Raw genomic sequence first — 14,265 nt, 5'->3', positions numbered from 1 at the left:
GAAGGATATCTGCTTTACTCATTCCATCAATTCAAATGCTATTCTCTTCCAAAGACAATCACAAACAAACCCAGAAATTGTGTTTAATCAGGTATCATGGCACAGTAGGGCTGATACATTAAAATATTATTCTAAATGCATATGCTAAAGTCATTTCCTTTAAAAGCACAACCAGAGAGAAATGTTCAACAGCAAGTTTATTAATCAATATTATTTATCAATATTATTTTGGAGTTTCTTGCAAGTGCAATAAGAAAAAAATGCTGATGAGGTTGCTGCATATCTAGAAAACCCCAAAATTGCAATTTTAAAGTAATAATATAAGAAAGATAATTTGATAATTTGATTACTCATATATATTTAGAAATTTCTTTACTGGTAACAAACACTAGAAATAGAAATGGAAAAAAGCAAATTCACATAAAACATAATAGTAAAAAAATAGGTTAAAATATACAGGACCTATACATTAAAAAACAAAAACACGGCCGGGCGCGGTGGCTCACACCTGTAATCCCAGCACTTTGGGAGGCTGAGACGGGCGGATCACGAGGTCAGGAAATCGAGACCATCCTGCCTAACACTGTGAAGCCCCGTCTCTACTAAAAATACAAAAAATTAGCCGGGCGCGGTGGCGGGCGCCTGTAGTTCCAGCTACATGGCAGGCTGAGGCAGGAGAATGGCGTGAACCCGGGAGGCGGAGCTTGCAGTGAGTGGAGATAGCACCACTGCACTCCAGCCTGGGCGACAGAGGGAGACTCCGTCTCCAAAAAACAAAAAAACAAAAAAACACCTAACTTATTGAAGGGTCCAAAGGCAAAAAACAAAACAAAACAAAACAAAACAAAACAAAAAAACAGGTTATGTTCTGGGTCCAGAAATCTTAATATCACAAAATATCAAGACTTTAGAAAAAATCATAAATTCAATGAAAAAATGTTAACAACTTTATTGAAGTCTATTAAAATACAATGAACTATACATATTTAAAATATACAATTTGATACATTTTGATATATGTATATATACATATACACACCTGTAAAACCAATCTAGATAATGAACATATCCATCACTCCAAAGTATCCCATTCTCCTTTCTAGTGCCCCTCACCCACCTCTCTCTGCCCTCTCCTCGGTTCCATGTTCCACGCAACTACTGATCTACCTTATGTCACTATAGATCGGTTTGCATTTTCTTGAAATTTACGTAAATAAAATCATATATTATTTGTATGTCTGGCTTCTTTCATTCAACATTATTGTGAGATTTATTTATTTGCTGCATGTACCAGTAGTTCATTTTTTTCATTGCTGAGTATTCCTTTGTAAGGATATACCACAATTTGTTTGTTCACCTGTCCATAGACATTAGGGTTAATTTCAGTTTTCAGTTGTTATAAATAAAGCTATTGTAACCATTTGTATATGAATCTACTTATGAACATAAACTTTCTTTTTTTTTTTTTGAGATGGAGTCTCACTCACTCTGTTGCCTAGGCTAGAATGATATGTGCAATATTGGCTCACTTGCAACCTCCACCTTTTGGATTCAAGTGATTCTCCTGCCTCAGCCTCCTGAGTAGCTGGGATTACAGGTGTGCACCACCATGGCTGGCTGATTTTTGTAGTTTTAGTAGAGACAGGGTTTCACCACATTGGCCAGGCTGGTCTCGAACTTCTGACCTCAGGTGATCCACCCACCTTGGCCTCCCAAAGTGCTAGGATTACAGGCATGAGCCCCCATGCCTGGCCTATTTATGGACATATACTTTTGATCCTCTTGGAACTTAGAAGTATCCAGGGAAAAAGGAGAAAATCTTTGTGATGTGATCTTGATTTTAAAGTTCTAGGTTTTATATGGTGCAAGGTAGGGATTGAGATTCTTTTTTTTTTCTTTTTTGCCTGTGTATACCTAATTGTTCCAGCACAATTTGTTAAAGAGACAAGAAAAGTCTGTCTATACCTGTGCCAAAAATCAATTTATATATATGTGGATCTATTTCTATCATGCTAACCTATTTTCTTAATATTTTTATCTCAATGGCAATACTATATTGATTTGACTTTTGTAGCTTTTCTTTATAGTAGTTACCAGAACAAATGTTGACTCTTCTATTGCACTAAATGAGAACAATTTCAACCTGGAAATAAATCTTGAAAACTGAAATCTAAAAAGTGTGTTCTCAGAAGACAATATGATACTATCTGCTAGTGATATATATATATAATGGGACAAGCTCCTGTCTTTTCACTGAATTCAGTCCCCACTTAAGGGTGACACAGTGATTTCTGAAGGTTCTCCAGGGACTGAATTATAGCTATTTCTGAGTGCAGTCCTCAGATTTGTCCACTCTAGCCAGATCTTACCACCGTGCTCTGCCATCTGCATCTCCTCCACTCCTCAGGTCTAAAACCAGAGAGACCCCTGCCCCTCGGGATCAAAGAGTTGCTCTTGACTCTTGTTAGTGGTGATGGAACTCAGAACTGCCCCTGTGGGGCTGAAGAGCGCTGACACATGGGGCTGGCCCAGAAATGGCCTCCCAGCCTCACTGCTGCCGGTAACACAAGCACTGGCTTGAGACCTGTCTTCCTGTGGCGGAGATTAACTCTCGAGATGTAACTCTCTCAAGTGGCACAGTTGCAGACTTCTCAGTGTCTCTCAGTCTAGACTCAATGTTTAGACCTTGGGGAAGAGGAAGGGGAGCCTCTCCTTTCTCAATCCAACAAGTCACCTTCATTCTTGGCCAGTGAAACAGTATCCATTGTGATTAACAATGGGAACATCAACTCTCTTCAAAAGAGAACTCCACCCTTAAACATCAGGGTATGTTTTTACTGAACAGCTCCATTAAAACAATAAAATCACCAGTCTATGTATTCCCCTCTTTGTGGCTAATTCAGTTTTATCCATAGTCCTTTTCTTACTCTAGTAGATTATGATGTGTTATTTGATTGTTTCTTGTGGTAGATTTACTCTGACTGGTACAATTTACAAGTATCTCACTTAATTTTTAAAATATGCTAATAAGTGGTTCAAAATCCATACAGTTTCTTTTTCTCTCATGTACCAGCTCAGAGGTAGACACAGGGTTCAAGAGGGGTAGGTGGCCCTGGTTATGAAGACAACCAGAGACCAGGGTTCCTTATTTCGTGCCATCAACCCTAGAGGATTATCCTTACCTGGAGGGTTAATTTGGCTTTACTGCTACTATGTCTCCATTCTAGCTTGCAGAAAATGAAAGACTCAGGAAGTGACTTTTAAAGATGAGACAAAGAAGTTGCACATATTATGCCCACTGTACTCTGTGAGCCATAAAGCTACAACCAGCTACAGCAGAGGCCCGGCATCCACACACCAGCCACACACTCAGAATAATGGATATTCCAGAAAAATGTCCAGTCTCTGCCACATATACAATATTCCAAAATCCAAATTTCTGATATTTCTTATTTATGCAACAATATAGTATTGCATTATTTTTCTAGGTAATCGCATAAGTAGATTTGAGGAAAAAATCGAAGGAACATCATTTCTTTCTACTAATGATCACACATTCAGGCACTGACTTCGATTAAATCGTTAGTACCATTTTTACCTCTTCCTATTATTATGGTGACTTAGGGGCTTTTAATTTCTCAGTTCAATACTACTAGCTTGCCTGAGGTCTCCTTAGATCACTCAAGAAAATCAGTGCAATGAAAACATTGAATCACATCTTACTCACTTCATCAACTGGAAAATCTTTCAAATCACCAGGAATGTGATTATGTGAAATTCAAATGGGAGTGAGGGGTGAGCTATGAATATAGAACTGTGGTCGTGCAGCAGTCAGAATTCAGTTTACCACCTGCTTTCATAGTGCAGTAGGCTCCAAAACACTTCCTGTTCTTCTCAAATCTTGGCCATGACCAAGAAAACCTGTGTGAAACCAAATGATTAGAGAATACATTTCTGAGGGCTGAAATCTCACTGAGACTATAAAAATAAATATTGTTCTGAACACCTGCCTCCCATATCAGTAAAAAAAATATTGGAAAGTGAGTCAAATCACATCATTCCTCAGTTCAAAACCTGTAAGGATTCCTTTTTCATTCAAATTAAAAACCAAACTTTAAAATAGCCTAAGGATCCTATACTATCTGCCTGCCCCCTTACCTCTAGGCCCTCCTCTCCTACAACCTTCCCCTCATTTCCTCTGCTCCAGTCTGTGTGGCATCCTTCTACTCCTGAAACACGCCAAGCACCTACTTCCTGACATAGGAACTTTTAGGGGCTCTCTCTTCTGCCTGAATTCCCTTCCCCACGCCAGATGATCTGTGTTGCTAACTCCTTTATCTCCTCCAATGCTTTGTTCAAATCTCACCTTCTCGATGAGGCTGTCAGGCCAGGTCAGATGAAAAGCACACAGCAACATGGAACGAGATATGTAAGAGATTTATTGGGAGAAACACCTATAAGAACAGATGAGTTAGGGAGTAAGAGGAAGAGAGAAAGCCTTCTGGTGCATGCAGATCTGACACCCAAGACAAAGAAAGGGCAGGAAGGAGGACGAGGTAGGATGAATCTCAGATTGCAGTGCAGCTCTGAGAAAGCATGGCCAGGACAAAGGGAACCCCAGAGAAAAGATTTCCCTCTAGAGGTGTCCCCTGTTAGGCAAAAATGCTGACTTCATTAACTCCACCAAGTGCAGTCATTGAAAAAATAATAATCCACTGTGTCATTCCTATGCTTAAATTGTTTCATTCCCTTTCCAGTGCCTTTGAGGGATCCATGAGCTACCCTAGCCTACCTGCCTAATCTCATTTCCTTTAGAAACCCACATCCAAGCTGTACGGGAATTTTAGCACCTCTAAATGCCCTATGTTCCTCATCTTCCTCAACTCACTCATGCTATTCCCTGCTGCTCTTCACCCTTTTTTTTGGCCTTATTACTGTCCTCGGGTCCTCAGCTCAGGTGCCACCTCCACCAGGGAGATGTCACTCATTTTCCAAATCTGGGTTAAGTGTCCCTTCTTACATGTTCTCATGGCAACCTGTGTCTCCTCATAGAATGAAAATGAACTATATTGTAATTGTACATCCTGCCAGACCAGGGGGCAGCAAACTTTTTTCTGTAAATGGCCAGATAATATGTATTTTAGGTTTTGCAGGCCTTGTGGTCTCTGTCATAACTACTTTAACATTTACAGTACAGAAACAACCACAGAATATATGATAATAGAAAAGCATGGCTGTGTTCCAAGAGAACTCATTTATGGCCACTGAAATTTGAATTTCACATGATTTTCATGTGTCACAAAATATTAAAAAAACTTCAACTATGCAAAACTAAAAATGCCATTCTTAGCTCGAAGGCTGTACAAAAACAGGTGGGTGGGCCAAATATAGTGTATAGGCTGCCACTGGCTGATCGTTGCACTATTCCATGAGCTTCTGACAGCCAGGGCAGTGTCTCATCTGACTCTGTATTCACAGTTCTTAGTACAGTATCCAGTTTATAGTAGGTGCTTAATAAACATTTGTTGAATAAGTAAAACTTGCACAGCTAGTAGTAAGTGATAGTGTCAGGATTTAAACCTGAGTCAATTTGAGTTAGCAGTGTGATGTCTCACTGTCCACTTTGTGATTGAAGCTGTATGTGACGTAGCATACTTAGAGCATGATATTTGAGATATCAAAAAAGTAATTCTAGAAGCACCTGGGGTATTACTTGAACTCTTTCATTACTGTTATTAGCTGCTACTCAGCCTACCTTACCATGTGCCCTTTGCATCACCCCCATGTAACTTGACCTTATTTACTCCATTTCCAGGTATTTAAAATAGTCCAGGATTCGGCCACTTAAAATTTTTTTTTTTTTAAATAAAGCTTCTTCCAACTGTTTTCAGCTTTAGAAGCAGAAACCTCCAAACTTTGTAAGTTACATAAATGCTTAGAGCATCATAACCTTCAAAAGGTTGCCAATTAGAAGAAATCTTAAGCATTGTCAGGAAATTCCTTCTCTCTATATACAGTCTTATGCATAGTTGACTCTCTGCTTTTTTTCCCTTTAAAAGTTGGAACATAGAACATAGAACTCCAGTACATGGGCATTGTGAGGTCCTTGTGACCTCATCTTTCAAACAGGATATGGTTACCTGGGAAACTAAGTTAATTACATATGGAACATCAGAGGTTAAGCTCAGGTGGCAACAGGATGGGTCAGATCAAGGAAGACTGAGACTCTGCGCCAACCCTCAGGGCTGGTGAAGGCCAGGGACCCAATCACAGGAAAAGGTTAGGAGTTCATCACCTAAGGCATGGGCACTTGGGGACAGGACAAGAGAAGCAGGACGCAAACCAGAAGCCCATTTCATTTAAAAAAGAGATTGGTGACAAGTAACTCCAACTGTTGGTGGAACTATGCAGTCAGTTAATAGTTATTTGAGAACTTGAATATAAGGCAGTCACAGGAGAAAAAGGCAGAACCAGTTAAAAGAGAACAGCAAATCAGAGTATCAGAAGGTAAAAAGCATAGGGAGGTTTGGCCAGGCACGGTGGCTCATGCCTGTAACCCCAGCACTTTGGGAGGCCGAGGTGGGCAGATCACGAGGTCAGGAGTTCAAGATCAGCCTAACCAACATGGTGAAATCCTGTCTCTATTTAAAAATACAAAAAATTAGCCGGGCGTGGTGGTGCACGCCTGTAATCCCAGCTACTCAGGAGGCTGAGGCAGGAGAATCATTTGAACCCGGGAGGTGGAGGTTGCAGTGAGCCAAGATTGCGCCACTGCACTCCAGTCTGGTGACAGAGCGAGACTTCGTCTCAAAAAAAAAAAGCATAGGGAGGTGAAAAGAGCTTTGGAATTGGAAGGGATGACTTCCAACTAGCTATAAATGACTAGTAAGTCATTTAAATTTTCTCAATAAACCTGTCTATTAATCTATTAGATGATTAAATTGAATTCAGTTCTCACTGAATATTGAGTTGAATACTCATATCTCTAAAGTCCCTTCCAGCTTTAACATTGAGGAATTAAAAACTGTTTTAGAATTGAAACCACAAATTGTCCTGGTTTCAGACAAGTTTGGTACCTGGGCAGGAGGTAAGGAAGTATTTACAATTCAAATGTAGTGGTTTTATAGGAGTAACAAGTCAGGCAGGTCATCACATGGTGTGACTGTTTCTGACTTTACTCTCTCCTATCTTTGTATCATAGCTTCACTCGCTCCTTGTAATATAGCTGTTATATGACAACTTCTTTCACTGCTTTTACAAGCTGTACTGCTTCAACACTGGCCAAAACTTCCTAAACTTCCACCAAACATTTTCATCACATTGAGAATACAAGAAACAATTTGAAACAAAATTTTCAGTGTGGTTTTTCAAACCTGATCAGTGTTGAAGCTGGATGTAGGCAGGATATCTCACCTTAAAATCTTTTTTTCTTTTTCTTGAGACAGGGTCTCACTCTGTTGCTCAGGCTGGAATGCAGTGGTGTGATCATAGCTCACTGCCTCCTGGCCTCAAGCAATCCTCCCTGCTTTGCCACCCAAAGTGCTCGGATGACAGGTGTGAGCCACTGTGCCTTGCCACATGCCTTAAAAACTTATAAGAGTGTGAAAAAGGGACCATAAATTTTTATGGCTAGAATGACTTAAAATTCCTGCACAATTCAAGTAGCATTTCAGGAGTAGCAACATCCCCACGAACGCTTTTACCTAGGCAGTTCATCAGTAAAGGTATTTGTCAAATAGCTTTCTTGTAGCTCAGAAGAAAGTACATGTTAAAAACAACAACACCGGGCTGGTTTTTACTTTGTAAGTTTGAGCAAAGTGGTAGCTATACCAAACCCGGGGGTGGCTGAATGTCTATTTAGCAGTGAAAGATGATGGGAAACCAGCCAGATGGTCCTGATTTTAGGGTGAAATAGAGAGGTAAGCTCCAGATCTCATATAGGTTGCCTTTATTTCTGAGCGGGTTGTCTCAGGACGGTGAGCTAAACACTGGGTGCTTTTACAGGCAGAGATTCCTGTTTGGGGCTGGGATCAGCCATCCTACTTCACAAACAAGGAATATGCGGACGAAGGAGTATACAGAACGCTAACAACCCCAATATCAATGGAAACCCCACTTCCCAAACTTTTCCTTTGGGACATCTCCCCCATCCCCCACTCCTCCCGTGTTACACGTTGCCAGGCTGCTTTGAGCGTTCCTTCCTCTGTAGTGCATTGCACGGATACGTCATCAAATGTGCGTGTACACGTGCCAGATTCGCCTTTAAACGGTAATTTCCTCTAGGTCCAGATCGTGTACTTTCCTGTATGTAACGGTAGTGCAGTACCTGAACTATTAGTTATTTAAGTAATACGTAATGAATGAAGAGCTTAAAAAACTGCAACCTGTTGATGGAAGAATGAATGAACGCGCTCCCCTCCTTCCTACCCGGCTGCGCGGAGAAAATACGGTTCTGATTTAGCCACGACGTTAAAGGCTTTGACCTGTAGGGGGAGGGGAAGGAAAGAAAAGACGGGAAAAAGAAAACCAAAAAACAAAAAAACCGGAAAAAGGCAAAAAGCGAAAAGGGGGAGGTCGCTCGGCCTCTCGCTGGGCCAGTCCGGTGGCCCCGCCCCGCAGCGGCCGGTAGCTGTGCGCGTGCGCAGGCGGGAGCGCGGCGGCGGGTCCAAGCCCGGCGCTGGGGGCGCGCAGCCGGGAGAGGGTTTGACGTGGCAGTTCCCAGCCCAGCTGCAACTCCGAGCGTGAGACCAGGCTGAGGGGACGCCGGCCGGGTAAGAGGCTCGGGGGAGAAGCGGCCGCAGCGGGAGCCGGGCCACCGAGGGCTGCCGGCAGTAGACGCAGAGCCGCCGGCGCTCCGAAGCCCGCGGGGTGCGGGAGCGGGAGCAGGTAAAGCCTCGCACCCGCGGACGCGCTCAGGCGGGACAGCCCCTGCCCAGGCACAGCGGAGCGGGTTGCCGCGCCCGGCCCGGGGACAAGGCGGGAGACCGGGTGCCCACCTGAGGCAGGGGCGGCGGGAGAAGACCTCATTCTTTTTTCCTTTAGCCTTTTAGTGCAGTTTAATAGTGAGGCGGGCGGGATGGGGGAGAAGGAGGTGGGCGTGGGCATTTTTTACCCGCCCCCACCTTTTGCCTTGGGATGCAGGAACTGCCTAGTTAGGATCCTCAGTGACCACCATTCGAATGTCATTGCCAGCGGTTTTCTCGTCTCCTTATCAACTTTATTTCCTTTTTTGAAGGAAGGGAATGTTGGATGTATTCATGGTGAAAATGGCAACTATATCTTGAAGCTTCGGGACATCCGAATAGTGAAACTGATCTGGCCAAATACGAACTTGTTCCAGGGTTAGAAGTGCACCTTGGCTAGAGTTGCTGGGTGACAGTGAGCCAGGGGGCCGTTCTGGGATTGGGGCTCCCCAGATTTTGATCCTAGGCCTGCTCATGCCAAGTGTCTTTCTGCCATGTCGCCGCTTGAAGCTGAGTCAGGTTTCTTTAACTTGGTGCTCTGTGTGAGGAAGTTTGACGTGGCAAACTGGGTAGCGTGAGGAAGCTGATTCCTCTCAGTACCAGTTCAGAGGGACCTGGCTGCTTCCTGTTCTTTGGAGTGACCATCTCAGCCTCTCTTTTCTGTCACTCAGCAACAGGCTGCTACTTAGGTGTGTTCGTGCCGACTTCCTAAGTGCTCTTGCTTGGTTGGATGAGCTTGACCAAAGCTCAGGCTGCCACGTCTCTCTCTGCTAAGTGGGCGGAGGAAAAAAGGGTTGTCAGGAACAAAGTGGACCAGAAGGCCTTTGCCTGCCTCTCTCCTCCTTTTCAGTTCTCCTCTTCCCAGAAGGAAGTGATCTCACAGTATTTTTACATGGTTGCTTTTATTTTGGAAACTTATAGTTTAATATGGAAACAAAATCAAATCACAAATTTTAGGCTTCACATTTTAAATTTGAGATGTTATTTCTTGAGTATAGACAGATTCTAAGTCTTAGCAGGTACCACCGATCTCTTATCTTCAATTGTAGCAAATAAAAGAACAAAAGGAAGAATATACCTGTATGGGGCAAATAAACTGGAGATAAATTGTAGAATCAGTGGAAATCTGAAAAGGCTTCATTTCCTAAAAGAAGGAACTGAGGCTTAGAGAGGTTCTTCAGCTCATTCCATGTCACACAGTTAAATGGCAGATATAGAATGAAAACCCACTTCTCTTGCCAGGATTCAAAGCATTTTCTGCCGTATTAAAATTTTTTTTTTTTAAATCATCAGTCCTATGAAAATCTCTTTTTTTGTTAAAACCTGGAAAAAATGGAAAATTTAAAGCAAAATTGGGTTCTGATTAGAATCAAGATTAAAAAAAAGAATAAAGATGAGTCTGTTATATTTGTGATGTGTGTGCCTACACACTTACAAAATTACACTTTTTTTCCTTAGTCCCTTAAATATAGGTGCATATGTTCTTAGAGATGTGATATCATTTAAATTAGAAAGAAATTCTGTCGCCTTTGAAAAACCACTGACAATACTCAAGTGGATATAGTGACCACCTGGCTTGGTCTAATTATGACTCATAAGCCTATTATCAACTTTATCTGTTGCTATGTTTGTTGGACTATGATTTCTCTTTGTCCTAATGACTAGATTAAAATAACTAATTAGAGGAGCACTAAAAAGACATAAGTCATAAAACATCTAATTGCAGACTACTGGCAGTTATGGTGGTCAGTCAGTTGAATGGCATGGTGTGCTCTGTGCTGAAATGTGACCATGGAAACCAAAAGCACAAAATCATAGGAACACTTATGAGAGACTATCTGCAAAATGCTTCAGGCTACCCTTAAAAAAGTGGTTGGGAGCTGTTATTCAGGTCTCATGCTTGAGAATTTGCCCAGAATTATTGAAGTGATTTACTGAATTTCAGAGAGCTATGGTTAGACTCTTTTTAGGGGATAATGATGCATTGTATAATACAAAGGTTTCTCATGTACCTGATAATTGTACTTTTCTTCAAACCATCATAAACATGTATTAACAGTGTTTATATTTTTAATAGCTTTAAGTGACAAACTCTCTTGGTAACATGTTTCTTGTTTCTCTGTTGCAGAGTTCTTTTGTAGATTTATCCTTTGGAATGATATTTTCATAATGAGTCAACAAGGTTACGTGGCTACACCCCCATATTCTCAGCCTCAGCCTGGAATAGGCCTTTCTCCACCTCATTATGGGCACTATGGGGATCCATCGCACACAGCATCTCCAACAGGTAAAGTGTGTTATTTTGACTTGTATGTGATTATTTAGTTCTCAGGCTCAGAGATGTAAGATGTTCTGAAAGAGGAGATTTGAAAGCATTGCATGATCATTATATAATGAAATGGCTTGAGATTACAGGATCATTTGGAAAAGGCTCTCATAGCAGAACTCTACATCACTAGTTTGGTTATTGCATGGAATACAAGTTTGGTTTTTAACTATAGACTAAAACAAACACTTCCTGTTTTATTTTTACTGTGAGTCTTGTTCTTGCTGTTAATTAGTGGTGTAAGGTTATTGTAAACATTGAATAAAAAAAAGAATTAAATTTATAAATGAATTAAATTTATGTATCCTTGTCTAGGATTGGCCCTAGATTAATCTGCCCATCAGTTATATGTGAGGATAATTCTTTGTACAATTCTTTATACAAATGGACCTTGTATAAATCAATGAGTAACTCTCAGGACTCACTGGAACTAGCTCAGATATCTGGGATCCAGGCTGTGCCAGGTAGAATGTATATAGTGCAAAGTCAGCAAGGGGTAAGGACTCCCTGTAGTGGGGCTTGATGTTAGCAGCCACACAGAGTATGCTGCAGAAGATGCTCTGAGATTGTGAATTACCTGTGGAAAATCACTCTTATGATTTATTCCTCCCCAGATTTTAAAGATGTCCCGATGAAGCCTCCCTCTTCTTGTTCAGGACAGTCCTCTCCAGAAGGTTTATAATCTTGCCTTACTGGATCCTGTAGAAACCATTAACCCCTCCACTTTCTATCTGGTGGTTCATTTCTCCTCAGCATTTATTTATGAAGATAATTATAAATTATTCTTTTTTTATGATATATTGAAGTCTGGCCCTAAAAGCTTTCCCTGTACTGTCTTATTTAATCCTCATACAGTGCTATGCAGTAAGTTATTTTTGCAGGTAAAAAAACTGAATGTCTGGTGTCATGGTGTCATGTGACTTGTCTAAGGTCACAGATAGCAAGTAGTAGCACTAGGATTCATACCCACATCTCTCAAGAAGACAAAAAACAAACTGCATACACACCTAAGTATAACACTTTGTATTGTTCACCCTTCCCTCTTCACAGGCATCTTCTTGAGAAAGTACTCACTATGCTTGGTGATCTCCACCTTTACCTCTCCTTCCCTCCATGGCTCAGCATAGTTTATACTCCATAGTTTGTCACCCCATCCACACTTCCACTTCCCTCACCAGGACTATCGGTGTCCTATTTCTCAAGCAGAAGACATTGCGCTGTCTGTCCTCTTTTGTATTTGACACTGTTTACCACTCTCATTTTTATGAAACTCTTTTCTCCTTTGGTTTCAACGACACTATCCTTTTGTTGTTTTTTGAGGTGGAGTCTCCCTCTGTCCACCAGGCTGGGGTGCAGTGGTGCGATCTCAGTTCACTGCAACCTCCGCCTCCTAGGTTCTAGTGATTCTCCTGCCTCAGCCTCCTGAGTAGCTGGGATTACAGGCACCCACCATCATGCCCGGGTAATTTTTGTATTTTTAGTAGAGATGGGGTTTCACCATGTTGGCCAGGCTTGTCTTGAACTCCTGACCTCAAGTGATCCACCTGCCTCCGCCTCCCAAAGTGCTGGGATTATAGGTGTAAACCATTGTGCCTGTTTTTTTTGGTCGCTTTCTGGACATTTCTTTGGAAGGGGTTCTACATGACCCTTAAGTGTTGCTGCTTCTCCCTCCATGTTCCATCTTCACCACTGTTCTCCCACTCTGTAGATTTTTCCCTAAGCTGGATCATTCACGGAAAGTGCTTGTCTCTCAGATCTATTTCTCCAGCCCAGATGCCTCTCCTAAGCTCTAGGCCAGGGGTATCCAGTCTTTTGGCTTTCCTGGGCCACACTGGGAGAAGAATTGTCATGGACCACACATAAAGTACACTAACAATAGCTGATGAGCTGAAAAAAAAAAAAATCAAAAAGATCTCATAATGGTTTAAGAAAGTTTTCAAATTTGTATTGGGCCACATTCAAAACTGTCCTGGCCACATGTGGGCCATGGGTTGGAAGAGCTTGCTCTAGACCCATATTTCCAGTTGTCCACCTTTGTTGAGGCATGTCACAATCACCATACCCAAAACAATTCCATATTCATCGTGGAAGCCTATGTTTTCTGGCATTTCAGATCTCACTCATTAGCATCATTTATTTGGTGATCTACACCAGAAACTTTATTTAAAAAAAAACAAAAACAAAAACAAACTTGGTAAGGCGTGGTGGCTCATGCCTGTAATCCTAGCACTTTGGGAGACCAAGACAAGTGGATCAGTTAAGGCCTGGAGTTTGAGACTGACCTGGCCAACATGGTGAATCCCAGTCTCTACTAAAAAAATAGAAAAAAAAAATTTGCTAGGCGTAGTGGCACATGCTTGTAATCTCAGCTATTTGGGAGGCTAAGGCATGAGAATCTCTTGAACCAGGGAGAAGGAGGTTGCAGTAAGCCAAGATCATGCCACTGCACTCTAGCCTGGGGAACAGAGTGAGACTCAAACAAACAAACACACAAAAACACCTCTCCCTCGTTTTTACCTCCTCCAATGCAATTGGTCTCCCAAATCTTTTTGGAGTGATTGTAAACAGGTTTCCTACCTGCTTTCTCCTTTCCATTCTCCTGTTACTCTTTTTGTTCAATCCATCCATCTCTCACATGGATTACTAAAATGATCTTGTAACTATTATCCCTGTCTCCAATACTGCCTTTTTCCAAACCATCAACTCCTGAGCCAGAGGGATTTTTTTATACCATGCAAATCTAATTTGAATTCTACTTTTGTGTTCTAATACTTTTGTAGGCCTCTATACTATTTGCCATACTGTGTTATAATAGATGTTCCTATAGTAGATGTTCCTGGAGCAGAGAAGGCACTCATGACTGCTTTAAAAAAATTTTTTTTAATTGGCAAATAAAAAACTATATATACATACATATTATATACAACATATTGTTTTGAAATATGTATACAGTGGAATGGTTAAATTGAGCTAATT

General features: G+C 41.5%; 1 protein-coding gene across 4 annotated transcripts in view; it reads left to right on the top strand.

The window, feature by feature from the left end:
* The first annotated feature begins 8,697 nt into the window (after positions 1–8,697).
* SEC24D (SEC24 homolog D, COPII coat complex component) overlaps positions 8,698–14,265 on the top strand; it is a 110,504-nt gene continuing 104,936 nt past the window's right edge. For 2 of the 4 annotated variants that reach the window (XM_028848745.2, XM_028848744.2), the window contains exons 1-2: positions 8,698–8,771; positions 11,092–11,250. In XM_028848745.2, coding sequence (XP_028704578.2) covers positions 11,133–11,250 — 118 coding nt within the window. In that variant the 5' untranslated portion in view covers positions 8,698–8,771; positions 11,092–11,132. Of the gene's footprint in view, positions 8,887–11,091; positions 11,251–14,265 lie in introns of all 4 variants that reach the window. The other 2 variants (XM_078002217.1, XM_002804183.4) reach the window with 1 other exon arrangement.

Source organism: Macaca mulatta, chromosome 5, assembly GCF_049350105.2.
Source record: "Macaca mulatta isolate MMU2019108-1 chromosome 5, T2T-MMU8v2.0, whole genome shotgun sequence".
Taxonomy (NCBI): Eukaryota; Metazoa; Chordata; class Mammalia; order Primates; family Cercopithecidae; genus Macaca; species Macaca mulatta.
Note: the sequence above shows the minus strand (reverse complement) of the source record. Positions and strands in the feature narration are given on the sequence as shown.